Below are 19,499 nucleotides of genomic sequence, written 5' to 3'. Positions count from 1 at the left end.
TTCCCACATGCTTTATGCATCCATTAGCCCTCTGTGTCTGTACTGTTACACACTTAACATTATGGCTGGTCCATACAATCAGGGCAACTGTTACCACCCACCTTTCGTGTCTACCTCTTTCCTCATAGACTGTAAGCTTGCGAGCAGGGCCCTCACTCCTCTTGGTATTTGTTATAATCTATGTGATTATTGTTATGCTGTAATGTCTATTGTCTGTACAAATCCCCTCTGAAATGTAAAGTGCTGCGGAATATGTCGGCACTAGAGAAATAAAATTTATTATTATTATTATTATGATACTTGCCAAGAGGATTCTCAGCCATTTTATTTCAAAAGAGATCCTATCATAATGAACAAGGTGCCATATCGGCAGGTTATAGAGCGGAAGGAGCAGAGCTGAGTGATATATAGATATATGGGAAAAATTCAGTATAACTTGTATTCTAGTCAATTCATCTTCTGCAGATTTTGGTCTCAGGAGTCCAGTGGGCGGTACTAATCAGTTACAGCGGTCTCTGAAGACCGGCAATCAATGTTAGGACCGCCCACTGGACTGTGTAGATGATATTGCGCACAGATTTTTGCCATCTATTTCATAGAGCAGCGCGTGACCTTGTTATACACCGTAAGCTCCAGAAAACTGAGAATCCTCAAAGTGAAGCACCGCCATTGTGTTATCAATGGGGTCAGCTCCAGGAAACCTGCGGAGACCCCAGGACCCACCGGACTCAGGGTACAGCCACCTGAGAAAATGTAAATGTGTACAGATGGGAGCCTGTCAGCAAGCAGCATAGCACTGATTGTTACCATGGTGACCAATGTTACAGGATTGGAGAACTGTCTACAATACACTTTATTTCCCTGGTAAATCTTTTAAGCGTTTCATAAAAGTAGAACCACTTCAAATGCACTTAAAAATAAAATAAAATGGCAGTAAAGACACCAGTCTGGTCACTGAGGTGACTGTTTACTGACTACATTGGTCAGCTGTCCAATGACTGTGCGAGACTACAATTCCCGACAAGCACGGCTAATTTTTACAGGAACCATCCCCTGCCACGCACTTGGCATGATGGGAGTTGTATTTCACACCCCGTCACCAGTGACTTACCCCGCCCCCTTATTGTCGTCACTTCCGTCCGTGGCGCGCGAAGTTTGAATGACGTCATTTGGCTGATTCTCTGACGCAGCCGCAGCCTAGAAGCATCCTGTCACCAGAAAGAGCAGACAGCGTGAGTGTGACGTCAGTGCGACACTTGTCTGGCTTCCTGGAGCCTCCGCTTGTCTCTCGTTCTGAGCCCAGCGTCGTCACTCTGCTGCTGGTTGTAGCTCTCTGATATTGGAGAGACAGGAGCTGCAGATAAACTGTACATATAGTGGAAATGGCGGTGTGAGGATTATCGGGCAGTGGTGTAATAAGAGGGAGGGTGGGGGTGTCAGGAGACGGGGCGCATTCATAGGCTTGTCAGGATAGATGCTGGGGGTGTCGGGAGGCAATGTGGGTGGCAGTAGACAGGGTTCAGGGACGGGATTGTCGGGAGACGGGGGTTGTCTTGACATGGGACCCAGAGACGGGGGTCGTCTGGAGACGGGGCGCAGGGACGGGGGTCGTCGGGAAAAGGGGCACAGGGACGGGGGTCGTCGGGAGACGGGGCGCAGGGACGGGGGTCGTCGGGAGACGGGGCGCAGGGACGGGGGTCGTCTGGAGACGGGGCGCAGGGACGGGGGTCGTCGGGAGACGGGGCGCAGGGACGGGGGTCGTCGGGAGACGGGGCGCAGGGACGGGGGTCGTCGGGAGACGGGGCGGAGGGACGGGGGTCGTCTGGAGACGGGGCGCAGGGACGGGGGTCGTCTGGAGACGGGGCGCAGGGACGGGGGTCGTCTGGAGACGGGGCGCAGGGACGGGGGTCGTCTGGAGACGGGGCGCAGGGACGGGGGTCGTCTGGAGACGGGGCGCAGGGACGGGGGTCGTCTGGAGACGGGGCGCAGGGACGGGGGTCGTCTGGAGACGGGGCGCAGGGACGGGGGTCGTCTGGAGACGGGGCGCAGGGACGTGGGTCGTCTGGAGACGGGGCGCAGGGACGTGGGTCGTCTGGAGACGGGGCGCAGGGACGTGGGTCGTCTGGAGACGGGGCGCAGGGACGTGGGTCGTCTGGAGACGGGGCGCAGGGACGTGGGTCGTCTGGAGACGGGGCGCAGGGACGTGGGTCGTCTGGAGACGGGGCGCAGGGACGTGGGTCGTCTGGAGACGGGGCGCCGGGACGGGGGTCGTCTGGAGACGGGGCGCCGGGACGGGGGTCGTCTGGAGACGGGGCGCCGGGACGGGGGTCGTCTGGAGACGGGGCGCCGGGACGGGGGTCGTCTGGAGACGGGGCGCCGGGACGGGGGTCGTCTGGAGACGGGGTGTAGGGACGGGGGTGATCGGGGCGCAGGGACGGGGTCGTCTGGAGACGGGGCGCAGGGACGGGGGTCGTCTGGAGACGGGGCGCAGAGACGGGGGTCGTCGGGAGACGGGGCGCAGGGACGGGGGTCGTCGGGAGACGGGGCGCAGGGACGGGGGTCGTCTGGAGACGGGGCGCAGGGACGGGGGTCGTCTGGAGACGGGGCGCAGGGACGGGGGTCGTCTGGAGACGGGGCGCAGGGACGGGGGTCGTCTGGAGACGGGGCGCAGGGACGGGGGTCGTCTGGAGACGGGGCGCAGGGACGGGGGTCGTCTGGAGACGGGGCGCAGGGACGGGGGTCGTCTGGAGACGGGGCGCAGGGACGGGGGTCGTCTGGAGACGGGGCGCAGGGACGGGGGTCGTCTGGAGACGGGGCGCCGGGACGTGGGTCGTCTGGAGACGGGGCGCAGGGACGGGGGTCGTCTGGAGACGGGGCGCAGGGACGGGGGTCGTCTGGAGACGGGGCGCAGGGACGGGGGTCGTCTGGAGACGGGGCGCAGGGACGGGGGTCGTCTGGAGACGGGGCGCAGGGACGGGGGTCGTCTGGAGACGGGGCGCAGGGACGGGGGTCGTCTGGAGACGGGGCGCAGGGACGGGGGTCGTCTGGAGACGGGGCGCAGGGACGGGGGTCGTCTGGAGACGGGGCGCCGGGACGTGGGTCGTCTGGAGACGGGGCGCCGGGACGGGGGTCGTCTGGAGACGGGGCGCCGGGACGGGGGTCGTCTGGAGACGGGGGTCGTCTGGAGACGGGGGTCGTCTGGAGACGGGGCGCCGGGACGGGGGTCGTCTGGAGACGGGGCGCCGGGACGGGGGTCGTCTGGAGACGGGGCGCCGGGACGGGGGTCGTCTGGAGACGGGGCGCCGGGACGGGGGTCGTCTGGAGACGGGGCGCCGGGACGGGGGTTGTCTTGACATGGGACCCAGAGATGGGAGTCGTCATTAGGGCGCAGAGACTGGGGTTGTCTGGAGACGGGGCGCAGAGATTGGGGCTCTGGGACTGAGGTGTCGGGTTATTGGGTGCACAGATTTTATCTTTGAGGATGGTCTGTTTTGTTCTTTCAGTTGTGTGCAGCTCCCAGTTCACGCTCTTTGTTGCTCTGCTGCTTACATACTGTGGGTGACATTTCAAGATCTCTGCTGGCTGTCTGTGAATTGAACTTTGCTTACATACTGTGGGTGAAATCCTTAATAAAATGAACTTTACCACATCCTCAAATTTTTTTTTTTGTAGTATCGTTCAAACATCCTCCTGTATTCTCTGTCCTCACCAGGTTTGCAGTGTCGGTGTGTAGATGAAAAAACAATTCCATGCTGTTAAGCAGTAAGATCTTCGTTCTCTTAATGAATCTGTTGTGAGCATCCTCAAAACATAACGAACATAGGGCAGCCCTATGATGAAGCTGCTGGGCGAAACCCAGTGTCGGGCCAGTACTGGCGTTTCACTTGTTTGTATAAGCTTTATATTTCTTGGGTTTTGTGAGTGGGATAACACCTTTCCCTTGGATGACTGTCACTGCCCCATGGTTAGTTTTGGGGTTTGTGACACCAGAGATGTTGGGAGGGTGAAGATCTTACCACCTTTGAACATCAGTACTGTTTCCTGAAGCGTCTTCCTCTTTAAAAACTTAGCAGGTGTCGCCCACCGGGAAAAGATGTGTGAATGTATCCCAATGGGGCTGGAGGGCGCAACGTATTTCCTAGTTGGGTGGAAACCTGTCCACAATTCTGTTCCGTCTTGGCTTCAGAGTGAAACTTTTCCGTTCACTGACAGACAACTGATCCTGTTCTTGAGAATGGTGAAAAATGGAAACAAAAGTTGAATGTGATATGTAGTGTCATGTTAATATTATGGGGGGGGGGGACGGTTTGCAAGTGGGGGATCCTCCTTTTATTAGTCCGACTCCTCACGCAGGGCAGCCCCCTACAGACCTGGTTTTGGGAGCTTGATGTGGTGTAGCAGCTTGTGTTGTTACATTGTATCTCTGGCTGTTATCCATCATCTGATCACCGGTTGGATACGTTACCTTCTCACTTGGCTCATCATCCAGCTCTCTGACAGCCGTAGGCGGAAGCGCAGCTTTATGTTCAGGAGCAGGTTTCTAGTTTAAATATATTGTCTCCTCCATATGCTGTCGATATCGTCAGAATTGTCATTAAAAAATAACACTGCAGTAAAAGAGCAAAATACTGGAAATATTTTACAGTTTACAAAAATAGATAAAACTGGTCACATTACTTATTACTGTATTACGGTATACTCCAGAGCTGCAGTCACTATTCTGCTGGTGCAGTCACTGTCTACACACATTACATTACTGATCCTGAGTTACATCCTGTATTATACTCCAGAGCTGCACTCACTATTCTGCTGGTGCAGTCACTGTGTACATACATTACATTACTGATCCTGAGTTACATCCTGTGTTATACTCCAGAGCTGCACTCACTATTCTGCTGGTGCAGTCACTGTGTACATACATTACATTACTGATCCTGAGTTCACATCCTGTGTTATACTCCAGAGCTGCACTCACTATTCTGCCGGTGCAGTCACAGTGTACATACATTACATTACTGATCCTGAGTTACATCCTGTATTATACCCCAGAGCTGCACTCACTATTCTGCTGGTGCAGTCACTGTGTACATACATTACTTATACTGTACCGATCCTGAGTTACAGTGTACTGATTTCACCAGCAGAATAGTGAGTGCAGCTCTGGGGCATAATACAGGATGTTATTCAGACATGTCAGATTAGTGGGGTCCAGCCCTCAGCACCCCCACATATCCACATTCTGTACTTTCCCTGCAATCTCCCCCACATACAGGTGGATGGCAGACATATTGCCTCAGCAGGTGGTGACCTGATCCCTGCGTTGGCAGCGCCTGTGTTTTGCACCCTCCCTCGCCTTTGTGGCTTGCTCCGGCACCACAGAGGTTAATGTAGTAACTAGCTTAAATGTCATTTTCTCGTCATCATCTTTAAGTGAGATATAACAGGAATAGATTCACTCGGGTTCCGAGGTTTAATGAAGGATTTTTAACAGCAGTCATTGCAGGAGGACGGTCCCCGTTATATTCCGGCGGGGGTTCGGAGCTATTAACCGCGTCTCTCTACCTATGATAATGAGCAGCGCTTGATTATAATGTCCGTTTTAGAATTCATCTTCCAATTCCTCCTTGACTTTCGTTTGGGGAGAGAAACGTGAAAAGATGGATTCATCTCTCAGAAAACAATCCCTCAAGAGGCCAATTTATTTTCCTCAAGCGGAAATATATTCACTGGTAATGTTGTGAATAGAGAGTGGCGTGAACGCAGCTATTTCTGAATGGATTTGCACAGGAGAGGAGACGCCGATTGAAATTGCTAATATGGAAGTCGCTCCACACCTGTTGGAGCATGGGTCTCGGGGCTGTTCACATCACGTTTCTGCCCTACAAGCTTTCCCGATGTGCACGCTAATGGGCGTCCTATTACAGGCGCTTCTCACAAAAGTAGAATATCATCAAAAAGTTAATTTATTTCCATTCTTCAATACAAAAAGTGAAACTCGTATCTTCTACAGAGTCATTACACACAGAGTGATCTATTTCACGTGCTGATTTCTGTTAAAGAATAGTAGGGGAATGGAAAGGAGCGAGACAAATCTGGACATCACGGAGAGGAGAGAAAGCATGTAGAGTCCCAGAAAGGGCAGAGAAAACAAGCTATAGAAAAAGAAGAAAACATGTAACATATGAGGGTTCTGATTGGTTCCTTCTTCCCCTTTTTAAGATTTTAGCTTTTGATACATTTTTTTAATTTTCTAATTGTTTAGGAACATGTGGCTTATCGCATGGATTGAGGCTTCTGCTCTCTGGCTAGTTGTGTGCTCGGCTCACATAGAGAGATAGAAACCCCAAGGAGAAGACAGAAGCAGTTTATAACCACTTCTGTCTTCTCTTTTGCAGCCTGCAATGGGTCCGATTATGTAATCGCTGTATTTTCGCTGTCATTGCAGACCGCGATCTGCTCTTCAATGTCACTACAATGGGCTGCTTAACTTTTCCGTTCCAACTGGGATCTTCTGGATGCCATTGGTTAAAATAAAGAAAACTGCATAATATGTCATTAATTTGTAAACTTAAAGGGAACCTGTCATCAAGTTTCTGATGAAACTGCTGTCAGATAATTATTTCCTTGCTCTTTCCTGACGTTCCGTTCCTTGTGCCCCTGCAATCCGCGGTATCAGTGTCCTTCATTCACTGCTCCCCTGCATTGTAATCTGCGCCAAACTGTCCGGTAGGAGTGTAAGGAGCAACCTATATATATATGTTGTTGTTATTATTATTTATGTTTTTGAATTGCAGTTTTTTTTTCTCCGTGTGAGGTCATCACACTGGAGAATTCTCGGCACTGCCGTCCATTAGTCGCAGGCTGCTGTTCCTTTCTGTTTTCTGTTGTTTTATGTATATCTGGCTATTTCTCGCTGTGACATTGATTTTTTACAATGATCTAATTCAAGCGAACCGTGCATGAGCTGATTTACTAATGAGCCAGGACCTGGAGGACGGTGGCCGTGAGAAGATAATTATCACTGGTTACATGGGATAATAATTACAGATGAGATGCTGCACTCGGATGCACTAAAAGAATGATTACCCGGAGGCTCCTGCAGCCATATTAATGGCAATGCAGGGGTAAATCCTGATCACGGCTTCCTTGCAGGGCTGTGGATTCTTGTCCATTTTTGTTGCAGTCGGTATAAAATGGATCAACTCAGAGTCCTTTGGGTTCAGTAGTTCAGTGCAGGATGTGCTGTAAATGTTTCATAAGAATTTGGGAAAGTTATGAAATGTCCTATAAATATCTGTTCTGTTCCTGATCTTAGGATCTTGGCTTTTAGTTGAGACGAATCTGTGCTGCACTTTATGGACATGCTCAGTAGTGACCAGGGCTGTAGAGTCAGAGCTTTGACTTGCCTACTCCACAGCCTTGCTTTCCTGACAGCAAGCAGAAATCTTGAAATCATACCTTAGTTACAGAACTTTTGAATATGTCAATTATATTGTCTCCGCTTGTTAAAAAAGCTTAAAAATTCTAAGTGCTTGGATAAACAAGCAGCTTTGCAATTTACTTTATTAAAAAAAAAAGTTTTTTCTTTTGAGTTTTGCTCATTGCTTCGGTACCAGCCACCTCTGCAGTCTTATAAGTGTTGGCTGGTTTCCCAGGATAGAAGTGCAGCACTTACAAGCTCTTTGTTATATTTGCCCTGAAGCTGGCCGGATCTCTGCCTCTGCTAGTTGCGGTCTGCAATGCTTAGGCGATGTTCACACGCTGCAGTATGTGGTCAAGTATTTTACATCAGTATTTATAAGCCAAAACCAGGAGAGGAACAATCAGAGGAAAAGTAGAAAAGAAACTCGTCACCACTTCTGTATTTTTCTCCCACTCCTGGTTTTAACTTGCAAATACTGATGTAAACAACTCACCAATTACTGCAGGTAAGGTGTGAACGTGGCCTTAAGTTGTTCAGTCGTGCTGCCAGCCCGAACTGTCAATCGTCAGGAGTGCACCCCCCCCCCGGCAAAAAGGAAGACGAGATTTAGGGGGAGACCACGCAAAACGGCCTCTTTTAGCTTCATTGACATGAAACTGAAAAATGTTTTATGATTCTTTTTAATTTTAAGTTTGTTTCTAATTTATTTTAGGTGAAAAATGGGAAAGTCGAGGATAAAACCAAAAAATCCCGCCGAGGATCCGGCCGACAAATTATCAGACCTTCCTGAAAAACTCAGAGAGCGGCTGCTCCCTTTTCAGAGGGAAGGAGTGGTGTTCGCTCTGCAGAGACAAGGAAGGTAAGAAGATCGTCATCCTCTATATTTGGGAAATCCGGGGCCTTTGTGACGTTTGGCGCTCATTCACATGATGCAGATTTCCTGTGGATCGTGCTGCTTTAGTAATGACAAGATGGCGCACGTTTCCCGGAGCTCGCGTTGGACACGATCAGGGTTTTCAATCAATTAATGATTTTCTTCAGTGATGGCAAACCGAGATCTTGATAATGTTAAGGGGTTAAATCGACGTATACTAGACAAAGAGCAAATTTTACTAAAGGGTCTCTGTACTAAAGAATAAAGTGAAAAAAAAAAAAAAAATTAATGTTGGTTTAAACAAACAAAAGTTTTGATTAACCCCTTTTTCCCCACTGAAATATAAAGAAAGAACATAGAATTAAGCATATTTGGCATCAAATTTTATTAAAATGAAGCTAAACTAAAAACTACCATTCAAAAAACCCCAGAACACCCCAATGCCTACGTGGACCCAATAATGACAAAAAGTCTGACCGTGAAAAAGAATACAATAAATGAACATAGGTCCAGTTTTCGAAGAGGTTTAGGCTGTGTGCCCACGATGCGATTTTTAAGCGTTTTTGCAGCGATTTTCGGCGCGAAAATGCTGCGAAAACGTTTAAAAAACTCGTACAGAACGCCCCCCATGCATTCCTATGGCATTCCACACATGCTGTGCTAATGCTGCGCTTTTTTCCACGGCGGAATCGCATCGCGGAAAAATCGCAGCATGCTCATTCTTTTGTGCGGAATCGCAAAGAATTGCCGCGATTCCGCACCCATAGGAATGCATGAGAACCGCTTACTTCCCGCATGTGGCTATGCCCACCATGCGAGAAGTTAAGCGTCTCTAGTGCGGTTGGTACCCACGGTGTGGAGGAGAGGAGACTGTCCCCCAGGCCCTGGGTACCATCCCCCTGTGAAAAAAAAGAATAAAAAATCGGGGTATATTTACCTTCCGGCGTTCCGCGCTGCTTTCCCGGCCTCAGCGTTCCCAGTAATGCCTTGCGGCAAGGTCCTGTGATGACGTAGTCTCGCGTGACTCTAGCGGTCTCGTGAGATCGCTATAGCAAAGCGAGACCAACGTCATCACAGGTCTCGCAAGGCATCTCTGGGAACGGGAGCGTCGCTGAGACTGTGCGGGACGTCGGAAGGTAAATATACCCCTATTTTTTTTTTTAGATTTTTTTTATCATTTTTAACATTCTGTCTTTTACTATTGATGCTGCATAGGCGGCCTCAATAGTAAAAAGCTGCTCACACTTGTCAAACACAATGTTTGACGAGTGTGTCCAACCTGTCAATCACTTTCCAAGCGATGCTTCAAATTGCTTGGAAAGTGCTTGAATATCGCAAGCGAAAATCGCGAACAGAATCGCGGTAAAATCGCGCGGGGAAAAAAACGCGCAATTTCTGGGAAGGAGTCCGGTTTTCAGTGTCCGGATTTAAACGCAACGTGGGCACATAGCCTTAAAATTGCAGATTTTCAGATACAAACACTGGACATAACCACGACAATCTGATGGGGTGGGAATGGTTGTTAAACAAAGAGACACCTTTTAAATTTAGCTTTATATAGCAAGTTATAGCAACCGTCCCTTTAAGGTATTGCAAGAACGCTTGTTACTGCCTAACGTATATTTTCGATTTTCGTGTCGGTTGATCCCTGATTGTTGGAACAAAACCTCTCCTAAAAATCCGGGAGGCGAGGCTGACAGCCATGGCCCTGTAATGGTTCCCCTCCGCTGCTCTCACCATCTTTATTCATGGCGTAGGCTTTCTAGGAACGGTCCATTGTTGATATTTTCTGCCTTCCCGGTAAACACTCTCATATCTCTGCTCCCGGTCTCATTTGTTGGTTTTCTTTACAAGGAGATTTTCTTTTGACAGATTCGTACATTTCCTGTATTTTTTTTTTTTTTTTTATGTTTTCTGTTTTTATCTTTGTATGACTACTGCCATCTGACTCCTTTGTTTTTTGTTTTTTTCCTGCTTTATTATGCAAATGTTATTGTGTTTCTGCAGAATATCTCCTTAATGATTTAGATAATTAGTTACGGATAGGACTCCTTTTTATAATTAATAAGTGAAGGCACGTTTCATTCCTGTGTCGTGGTTGTTTTCTTTTACGCTTCTGTTTTATTCTTTCACCTTGTGTTTTTTCTTTTTTGTTGTTTTTGTTTTTTACATTAGATTATTACATTTTATATATCAAAATTAATTAAATATTTTGTGTAGACAGTACATAGTCAAGTGAATTTCCTGATTCTACACCGAATATCTTGCGAATATTCTACAGATTTTCATGTCTATAGCACGCTGTTGCTGTTTGGGAAATTTACATACACTTTCACCATGACACAGATAAAATCTAGTATTTTTCTTTAACAACTTTTAAAATTTTTTGTATCTATAAAGTTTCTGAAACAAATTTTATAACTTGTTGAACGCATGTGCAATGATGCCCATTAAACGCCGCATAAAGCCCCAGTGATCCTTAAGGGTGAGTGCACACGGTGCGGATTCAGCTGCGGATTTTTCCAGCAGATTTGCAGGGAAATGCTCAGCTAAAATGACCTGCGGTTTACCTGCGGATTTGCCTGCAGTTTGCCCCTGCGTTTTGACACCTGGACAATGGAGCAGGTGTCAAACCGCAGCGGAATCCGCAGAAAGAATTGACATGCTGCGGATTTAAAACCGCAGCAAATCCTTGTAGAAAAATCTGCAGCATGTGCACTGCGGTTTTTAAAATCCATTGGTTAACATTGTACTGTACCTTGCTTGCGGATCGGCAGCGGCAAATCCGCTGCGGATACGCAGCAAAATCTGCACCGTGTGCACTCACCCTAAGTTGGGTTTGTAGAAACCATCCCTGTCCTGAACGGAGGGTCAGTGCGCATGCTCGGCTGCTGCTCCATTCATTGTCTATGGGACTGCAGGATAAAGCCTGCCTCCATGCAGGTGTTGTGACTGTTACACAGCCCCGATTCATGCAGCTGCGGTGCTGAACAGCTGATCATCAGGAGCACTCCAGGTATCCGGGTTCCCGATGCAGCTATTCTGTAAGCGCTATAGCTATAATGATAAGGAGTTATCCGAAGCTGTTCGCTCATCCCTAATCATGAAGGATGGGGCTGTATACAGCAGGCTGAGCTGAGAGGAGAGATACTGCAGGATGGGGCTTTCTACAGTGGGCTGGGTGGAATGATGTACTGCAGGATGGGGCTTTCTACAGGGGGCTGGGAGGAATGATGTATTGCAGGATGGGGCTGTCCACAGGGGGCTAGAAGTAATGATGTCCTGCAGGATGGGGCTGTCTACAGGGGGCTAGAAGTAATGATGTCCTGCAGGATGGGGCTGTCCACAGGGGGCTAGAAGTAATGATGTCCTGCAGGATGGGGCTGTCTACAGGGGTCTGGGAGTAATGATGTACTGCAGGATGGGGCTGTCTACAGGGAGCTGGGAGGAATCATGTACTGCAGGATGAGGTTGTATAGAGGGGGCTGAGAGGAGAGATGCCGTAGGATCAGGGTGTATATAGAGACTGAAAGGATGATGTAATACGTGATGGGGCTGTATATAGGGTGTTGAAAGGAGTGATGTATTACAGGATGGGAATGTATACAGGGGACTTAGAGGAGTGATGTACTGCATGATGAGGCTGTACACAAGGGCAGAGAAGAAAGATGTACTGCAGGATGGGGCTGTATAAATAGGAAGCTGCAGGGCGTGATGTACTGCATGTTAGGGCTGTATGTAAGGACTGAGAGGAGAAATGTGCTGCAAAATGAGCTGCATGCAAATGAGGCTGAGAGGGAGTGATTTACAGCAGGATAGGGCTGTATATAGGGTCTGAGAGGAATGATTTACTGCGGGCTAGGGATGCATACATGGGGCTGAGAGGAGTGATGTACTGCAGGATGGGGGCTGTATACAATGGATTGGGGAGGAGTAAAGTATTGCGGGGTAGAGCTGCATACAGGTGGCTGAGAGGAGAGATGTACTGCAGGATGGGGTTGTATACAGGGGGCTGAGGAGGATTAATGTACTGCAGGATGGGGCCGAGATTAGTTGAGCTGTGTTTTTTTTTCTTGCTGCATTGAGACCAATGATGCGAAGATGTCGTTCTATTGATGCATATAATAGACAATTATCGTCTGACACATGCATCAGTAGAACAAGATTTCGGATTTCAGATTACTAATCTCTCAGCAGCAGGCAACAAACAACGCTCTGCACCTCCATTGTGGAGGAGTGCAGGAGAGTTGCGCTCTGCTCGAATGAGCTAATGATGTTAAACCACACTACAGCTATACTGATGTAGATGGCAGAGAATAAATCCAGCAGGCAGGGAACTGTAGAGAAGCCGAGAGTGCAAAGGAGCATAAAGGGAAATCTACACTAAGACCAGCTTGATGATAACTCGGAGAGGTGAGACTAGTCAAGAGCGAACTGGAGTGGGAGAGAGGGCTCTGTAGCACTGATGAGAAGCAGGGTGCTGTTAGGAAATGTACATGAAAGAAATGTTATGTTGGGCTTAGCCTGTATGTTAATAATAAGTATGCACTTAGTATTCTTTGTGAAAAGTAAAGTGATTGTGGGAATAATGCTTTAATACTCAGTTTTCTTTGTTTTTGTCTGTTTCCTGAAGTATTTAGGAACAAAATTCTAAGGATATATGCTACAGAATTTATATTATTTAATTGTATTTTCTTTAAAATATGCCTATTTATTATAGTAACGCCCCAACAAAATGGGGTAAATTTATGTACCATGGATCCTCCTGCCATTTCTCTGGCACCTGCTAAGTGGATGTCATCCATCCTTCACAATCTGACCTCCTTTCTCTTCATTTTGAAAAGTTACGTCCAAGTTTGCATCCATTTTTTTTCTTCTATTGATTTTGCACTAAGTTAATATCAACCTACTTAGAAAATATACGATGCAGAAATGTAGGTTGACTCTCTTAGTGTTGTTCCAGGTCATCACAAGTAGGTCCTGGCAGCGCGGAGCCCCCTGTGACTTATCTAGCTCATACTCCCAACCTTATTCTATGATGACGGATGTGCCAGGGTAAAAGCAGGTGGGTCGCCGAAAAACGCTCATTTGTTTTGGCTGCCCCAGTTGCGCGGAGACGAGAGACATTTTTCGCACCATCTCATTGTATCTCTATGGACCAGAGATGGGGGAAAAAGACAGGAAAAATGTCTCATGCTCCTGGTTAATAGCTGGCATGTTGCATTTTTCGATTTAGACACGCTTTAGAGATTTTGTGCATGAGCTGGATATACATATAGTAAAGGCCGTTAAACCAGCCCACCATATATTTATCAATATTCCAAAATATTTTTTGAAGTAGTTTTTCCATCTTTAAATTTGCACTAAAATAAAAATAGTTACAGTGGGTGCAAGTTCCAAGACAAATTCCCCAAAATTTGTAATCTAAGGAAAAAGAGGTGGCACGCTAAGTCAACTTAAGGGGCTGCCTCTTTTTCTCCTTGGATGATTAATTTTTCTAGTATTTTTTTCATTAACTTTATTATACAAAAAGAAAACCAATAATTTTTCTTGTTATGGTATTTAAGTCTTCCTTACTTTGGTGTAGTCAGACTTTTTTTTTTTTTTAAATTGTATTTTAATTCATTTTTACAAGGCAGATGGTTTTTATTTGAGCTTTGCTCGCTCATGTAATACACTGCAATATGCCTGACCAGTATGATGGATATATCGGTCATGTAACATTAAGGGGGTAACCTAATGTGTGTCTTTCTTAGAATTATAGACCATGACCATCGTTTTTGCTGCCATTTTTTTAATTTTTGTGTATATTTATTAATACATGTCCCCCATGCGATCTGACCTCTGAGAGATCTTTGCTTTTTTTATTTTGCGGTCATACATAGGAGCCACTAGGGAAAATGGCGTCCCCCAGTGACAAGGCTGAGACACAGAAAGTGTGCCATGCTTTCCGAATTACACTGCAATCGTGTGATCGTCAGATAAAAGAGGTGATGCCCCTTTTCTCCACATCCAACCTACCGAGTGTTACATGTCTTGGAAAATAGAAGACAGAAGTGGTTATAAGCCGCCGCCGCCTTCTCTTCAGGGTCCTAGATTGCAGAATCTTTAATAAATCTCCGCCATTCGGAGCGCTACATTCATGGTGCTTGGTTGCCATTGGGTTAATAGTAAAAAGTATTTTTTGTAGCCCCAGCTCGGCCTCCTCTTCTCCACTGTCCCTGCTCATAATTAAGTCAGGGTGTCGAGCCAAGACCTGGCTCAGCATCTGCATTCAGGAGGATTCTGCAAGAGGTAATCATGATTCAAATCTGTCTGAACAGGGAAAAGAATTCTTCGTTTTCTGCCCATGTCCCTCGCTCGAGGTTGCCACCCGCCGACCCTCTGCCGCCAACGGCACCACAGTGGTAAAGCGCTCACGCTGCAGAGTTTTAGTAATGGCTGTGACAACGCTAATTTTCTCGGCTTCCCCTATCGCATTTGTTGGAGCCGCCTGCAGAATTTTCACAGAAAAGAAATATTGTCCAGCACGCAATCGCCTTCAAAAGAGCGGACAATGCCCACGACAAAAGCTGCAAATCAGCTGGCGAGAGCGTAAGAAAGAGATGATTAATGTGCAGAAGCCCCTCGCTGTAACCGAGCCAAGAACGTCTGCTGCTTGTAGCCAAAGTGGCTACTTCCCACTCCAATAATTAACAGTCTGGGACATGGAGGACATTAATCATGGGACTGTCACATGAGAACGGGAGCAGTTTTCCAAAAAGTAATGTATGCAAAGTGTGCAAAAAAGAAAGCAAAGTACTGGAGATGCAGAAGTCGATTGGCGTCGTATGGGCCCATTGTGCTTCCAGTTGGCTATGTTCTGGTAATCTGGCATCCTTGGGACGGCCATGGAGCTGGATTATCAGATATTTGAATTGATCGAGTATAAATGGTCATCTAGAGACCCGAATACACATTAGATGATCGGCCAGACTTGAATAAATCATCTGGTTCTATTGTCTACAAGGGGCCCCTAAGAGTCCAAGCTTTGGACTCAATAGAATGTAAAAAGATCCCCATAAACATAAGAGTCCATCTGACTGTCTTTTACGACTCGTCGTATACGCAGGAACCCGAGACTCTGCTTATCTCCCCTGAAAACAAAAGCATCAGTTTATGAAATTTCCACCAGTCCAATGCTTTTTTCCCAGTCACTGGACTGTCGGGAGGTCCCCATTCACCATTAGATAGTCGGCCAATCCCATCAAGATCAGCTGGTTCGGTCAACTTTTAATGTGGAGGGGCTTAAAGGGTCCTAAGAGATATGCCACACTCCGAGAATAGACTCACTTCTGCCTCTTGGTTGGAGTCATCTGAGGGGGTCTCAGGAGCCAAATCAGGAGCTTAGAGACCACATAAGCCGCTCATAAGTCTCACCTGGTAAGATGGAACGTTGACGCCCTTGGTCCATATGAGCAGATTGATTTCAGTATGCACAGATGATGCTGATCCGGTTGAAGTAACGGAGCCTGTAGGGGCTAGATAGCAGCTAAAGGGAGCTCAAGATGTAGAGGCTGTAAAGGCTGGGGTAATGGAGGCTTTAGGGGCAGGGTGGCATCTGGAGGAATGGAGGCTGTAGGGGATAGATGGCAATTTGAAGATCAGAGGCTGTAAAGGTGGGAAGGCAGCTGAAGAAATAGAGGCTGGAGACTCGGCATATGAAGACCAATGAAGCAGAGCTGGAGGTAACAGCCCAGTATATAGTGGTGTCATTGATGAAGCAGAGTGGAGAAGACAACTCCCAGTAAAGATGGAGCAGAGTTGAGTGCTGTTGCGACGCTCAGGATAACAGCAGAGCTGGATCTGTTAGGCGATCCATTTGGTGAATATAGCAGAGCCCAGTGATTGTAGAGTTGGGTTAGTCTGTAGGCATTACTGTTGCAGAGAGGACACTAACTACCTGAATATTCAGGCGCCATCGCCTGAAGTGGCCTGAATGACATTGCTGGATGACATCTGAGATGTACGCAGTTGGCCTCAACAAGAGGTAAACGAAGCTCCCGACACTGCAGGCGCGACAAGTAACAGAATCTGATGTTGCTGGTAAACCACCGATCTGGGCACGTTCCGGTAAGGTTAATAATAATAATAATCTTTATTTTTATATAGCGCTAACATATTCCGCAGCGCTTTACAGTTTTTGCACACATTATCATCACTGTCCCCGATGAGGCTCACAATCTAAATTCCCTATCAGTATGTCTTTAGAGTGTGGGAGGAAACCGGAGTACCCGGAGGAAACCCACGCAAACACGGGGAGAACATACAAACTCCTTGCAGATGTTGTCCTTTGTGGGATTCGAACCCAGGACCCGCTAACCACTGAGCCACCGTGCTGCCCTAAGGTTTTCAGTGCTCCTAAAAATCATGAATATATGAAAGCAGGATTTGTTATCCCAGTGTTGCCACCCTGCGCAAACTGCATGTATCGTAAACTATTATATCACACGATTTTTCCAAAACTGCGCAGGCGTCAAAACCTGGTGGCAAAAGAGAGCGCATTGGTAAAGTGATGTCTCCTGCAGCTGGGTGATCCGCGCAGCGGGCAGAAACGGACGAAACGTGAACACAGCCCTAACGGCGAGTGCTACTCCAGTCCAATTAAAATCTTTAATAAAAGATATAATGCAGTTTTTTTTAATGTTTAAATTAAAGAGCGTGAGAAGCGGCGTCGCTCTTCTGGAAGCGGCTGACCCGTGGCCTCTTACGTCGGTGACTGCAGATACATTGTACACATCCGCACAGGCGATTTTTATATATAATACATCTGTCACCGGTGTTTAACAGTCATTATCCAGTAGCTTAAAGCGGCTGCAGTCAGAAATACGCCGCGCTGTCATGTCTTAAAATAGCAGTGAGGTTGCACCGTCTTACCTTTTTCATTATTCTCGGCTGTGTATAATTAATTCCAGGAGGAATTGGCCTTCAGTGATCTGTCATGGAGTCATCAGAGAGAGAGAGGTGTCGGTAGCGGCTCCTGCCCAAGCGCAGGAATCTGCAAGGTTCCAAGTGGAAGTAAAAAAAAAAAAAAAAAAAAAAAAAAAAAAAAGCGTTTCAGCAAATTGAAAAATCATGGCATTGCTTTAAAAGGGGGTGTCCGGTTAATAGGATGAGCCAAGGGTAATGACAGGGGCTGATGCAGCACCTAAGTCTGCTCCCCTGCTGACGGTAAGTACAGCGTGTCACGTCAGGCAGGTTGTCACTTTTTGATGGATGAGTGGAATCGCGCAAAACCAGAATTCTCATTAAAGGGTTTTATTCCCTTGTCTGTATGTCCAATTAGGACCACCGCTCAGGACCCCCCTCGCTACAAGCTAGGAAACAAGTTCTAGGAGGCTCAAGCCGTCCTTGTGTTTATATAAAAAGCTCTTCAGCTGAATGGCTGCCATGTAGTACTACATTTCCCTGCAGGAAATATTCCTGGTTGACTGATGGATCCGCTCCAGAAAAATCATCCGTTTGATGAGTTCGTCTACCACGATTCCCAGCCATCCTGAAACTGGGATCGCAAAGTCCCCAGCGTGACTGGAGCACCGATGTGCACGTGTTACCACCACTGGATTCAAAGTAATCTGTAATGAAAATTTACTGAATATCAATCAGTGAGAATCTGATTTTGCTTGTGGATTTTGGTTCAACGGAAAAATTTTAAACAAAGGAATGATAATGTACTGAACAAAAATTTTGGTTCCCCTCGAAAAGTTTGAAAATAATTTGACCATGGGGACAGGATAAATTACAATGTGTCCTGTAAATTGCATCACAGGTGTCTATAAACTTGTAATAAATCAGTCTGCATATTTAAAAGCTGAAAAGTAGTCATTGTGCTGTTTGGAATCATGGTTCAGTGTGACACTGAACATGGAGCAAAGAAAGCCAAGGAAAGAGATGTCTCCGGAGATTAGAATGAAAATCCCAAACATGTTATAGGTAAAGGGTGTAAGACCTCTCCAAGCGGCCTGATGTTCCTGTTAATTCAGCTGCACATATTATGCAGAGGATTAGGTCCTATTGGTCTGTAGCCGACCTCCATGGACATGGCTGCAAGGGGAAAATTGCTGACAAATTGAAGAGATGGGTAGTAAGAGTGGTATCCAAAGAGCTCAGAACAACTTCGAAAGAGATAAGAGGTGAACTCCAAGGTCAAGGTCCATCAGTGTCAGATTGCACCATCCGACACGGTCTTGGCCAAAGTGGACTTCATGGAAGACAACCGAGGAGGAAACCATTGTTGAAAGCAAATCATAAGAAAGGCAGACTGGAATTTGCCAAAATGCATATTGACGAGACACAAAGCTTCCCGTGAGAAAGTCCTGTGGACAGAGGAGACAAAACTGGAGCTTTCTGGTGTCATGTCGCTCTGTGTTCACAGATTCAAAAATGAAGCAAAGAATCAAAGGATAAAACATTGTACCTGCTGTGATACATGGAGGAGGCTTGGTTATGTTATGGGGCTTCTGTGCTGCATTTGGCACATGGATCTTCATTAAATCTGTGTAGGGTACAATAAAATCCCAAAGTATCAAGTCATTCTTGAGCCAAATGTGTGGCCGAGTGTATGAAAGCTCAGTCTGAGTCACAGGTCATGGGTCCTCCAACAGGATAATGACACAGAACACAGCTAAAAATATCCAAGAATTGCAGAGAGCAAAACATGGGAGTCTTCTGAAGAGGCGCCTATGGCCCTGATCTAAGTCCTACAGAACATCTGTGGACAGAGCTGAGACCTGCAGTCTGGAGAAGGCACCTTCACACCCGAGACAGTTTGCTGACAAGAAGCGGCTAAAATACCTGTGGACGGGGGCAGAAGTCTCACTGAGAGTTACAGAAATTTGTGTCTCTGCTCTTTTTATTCTTTTTACATTTTTTACTCAAAATTTTTTTCATTGGAATAGAAAACATATGCAAAATAAAACCCCGGGACCTTTATTTTTGCAGTCTACAGATCTTAATAAGTTGTTGATTACAAGCCCTGACGGACATGGTCCTCCCTTCCATTGTGCATGTGTCAGCCATGTTTAATTATCATTTTTTTTTTTTTTTGGGACAAGCACCTTTATCTCACGTTCGGCACCCAGGAAAATGGATTCTGTGCACACTTGGGTTTCACCGTCCCTCGAGAGATGCAATCACTTAGACAGGGGGTTTTATTCTACTTGT

The 19,499-nt window shown here is 47.0% G+C and overlaps 1 protein-coding gene across 2 annotated transcripts in view; it reads left to right on the top strand.

Moving 5' to 3' along the window:
* The first annotated feature begins 1,097 nt into the window (after window positions 1-1,097).
* The window catches only part of ZRANB3 (zinc finger RANBP2-type containing 3), a 247,059-nt gene continuing 228,657 nt past the window's right edge, over window positions 1,098-19,499 (top strand). For both annotated transcript variants that reach the window (XM_073545539.1, XM_073545540.1), the window contains exons 1-2: window positions 1,098-1,232; window positions 8,136-8,282. In XM_073545539.1, coding sequence (XP_073401640.1) covers window positions 8,143-8,282 — 140 coding nt within the window. In that variant the 5' untranslated portion in view covers window positions 1,098-1,232; window positions 8,136-8,142. The remainder of the gene's footprint in view (window positions 1,233-8,135; window positions 8,283-19,499) is intronic.

Source organism: Dendrobates tinctorius, unplaced genomic scaffold (assembly GCF_039654945.1).
Source record: "Dendrobates tinctorius isolate UK_male_01 unplaced genomic scaffold, ASM3965494v1 ptg000143l, whole genome shotgun sequence".
Lineage (NCBI taxonomy): Eukaryota > Metazoa > Chordata > Amphibia > Anura > Dendrobatidae > Dendrobates > Dendrobates tinctorius.
Note: the sequence above shows the minus strand (reverse complement) of the source record. Positions and strands in the feature narration are given on the sequence as shown.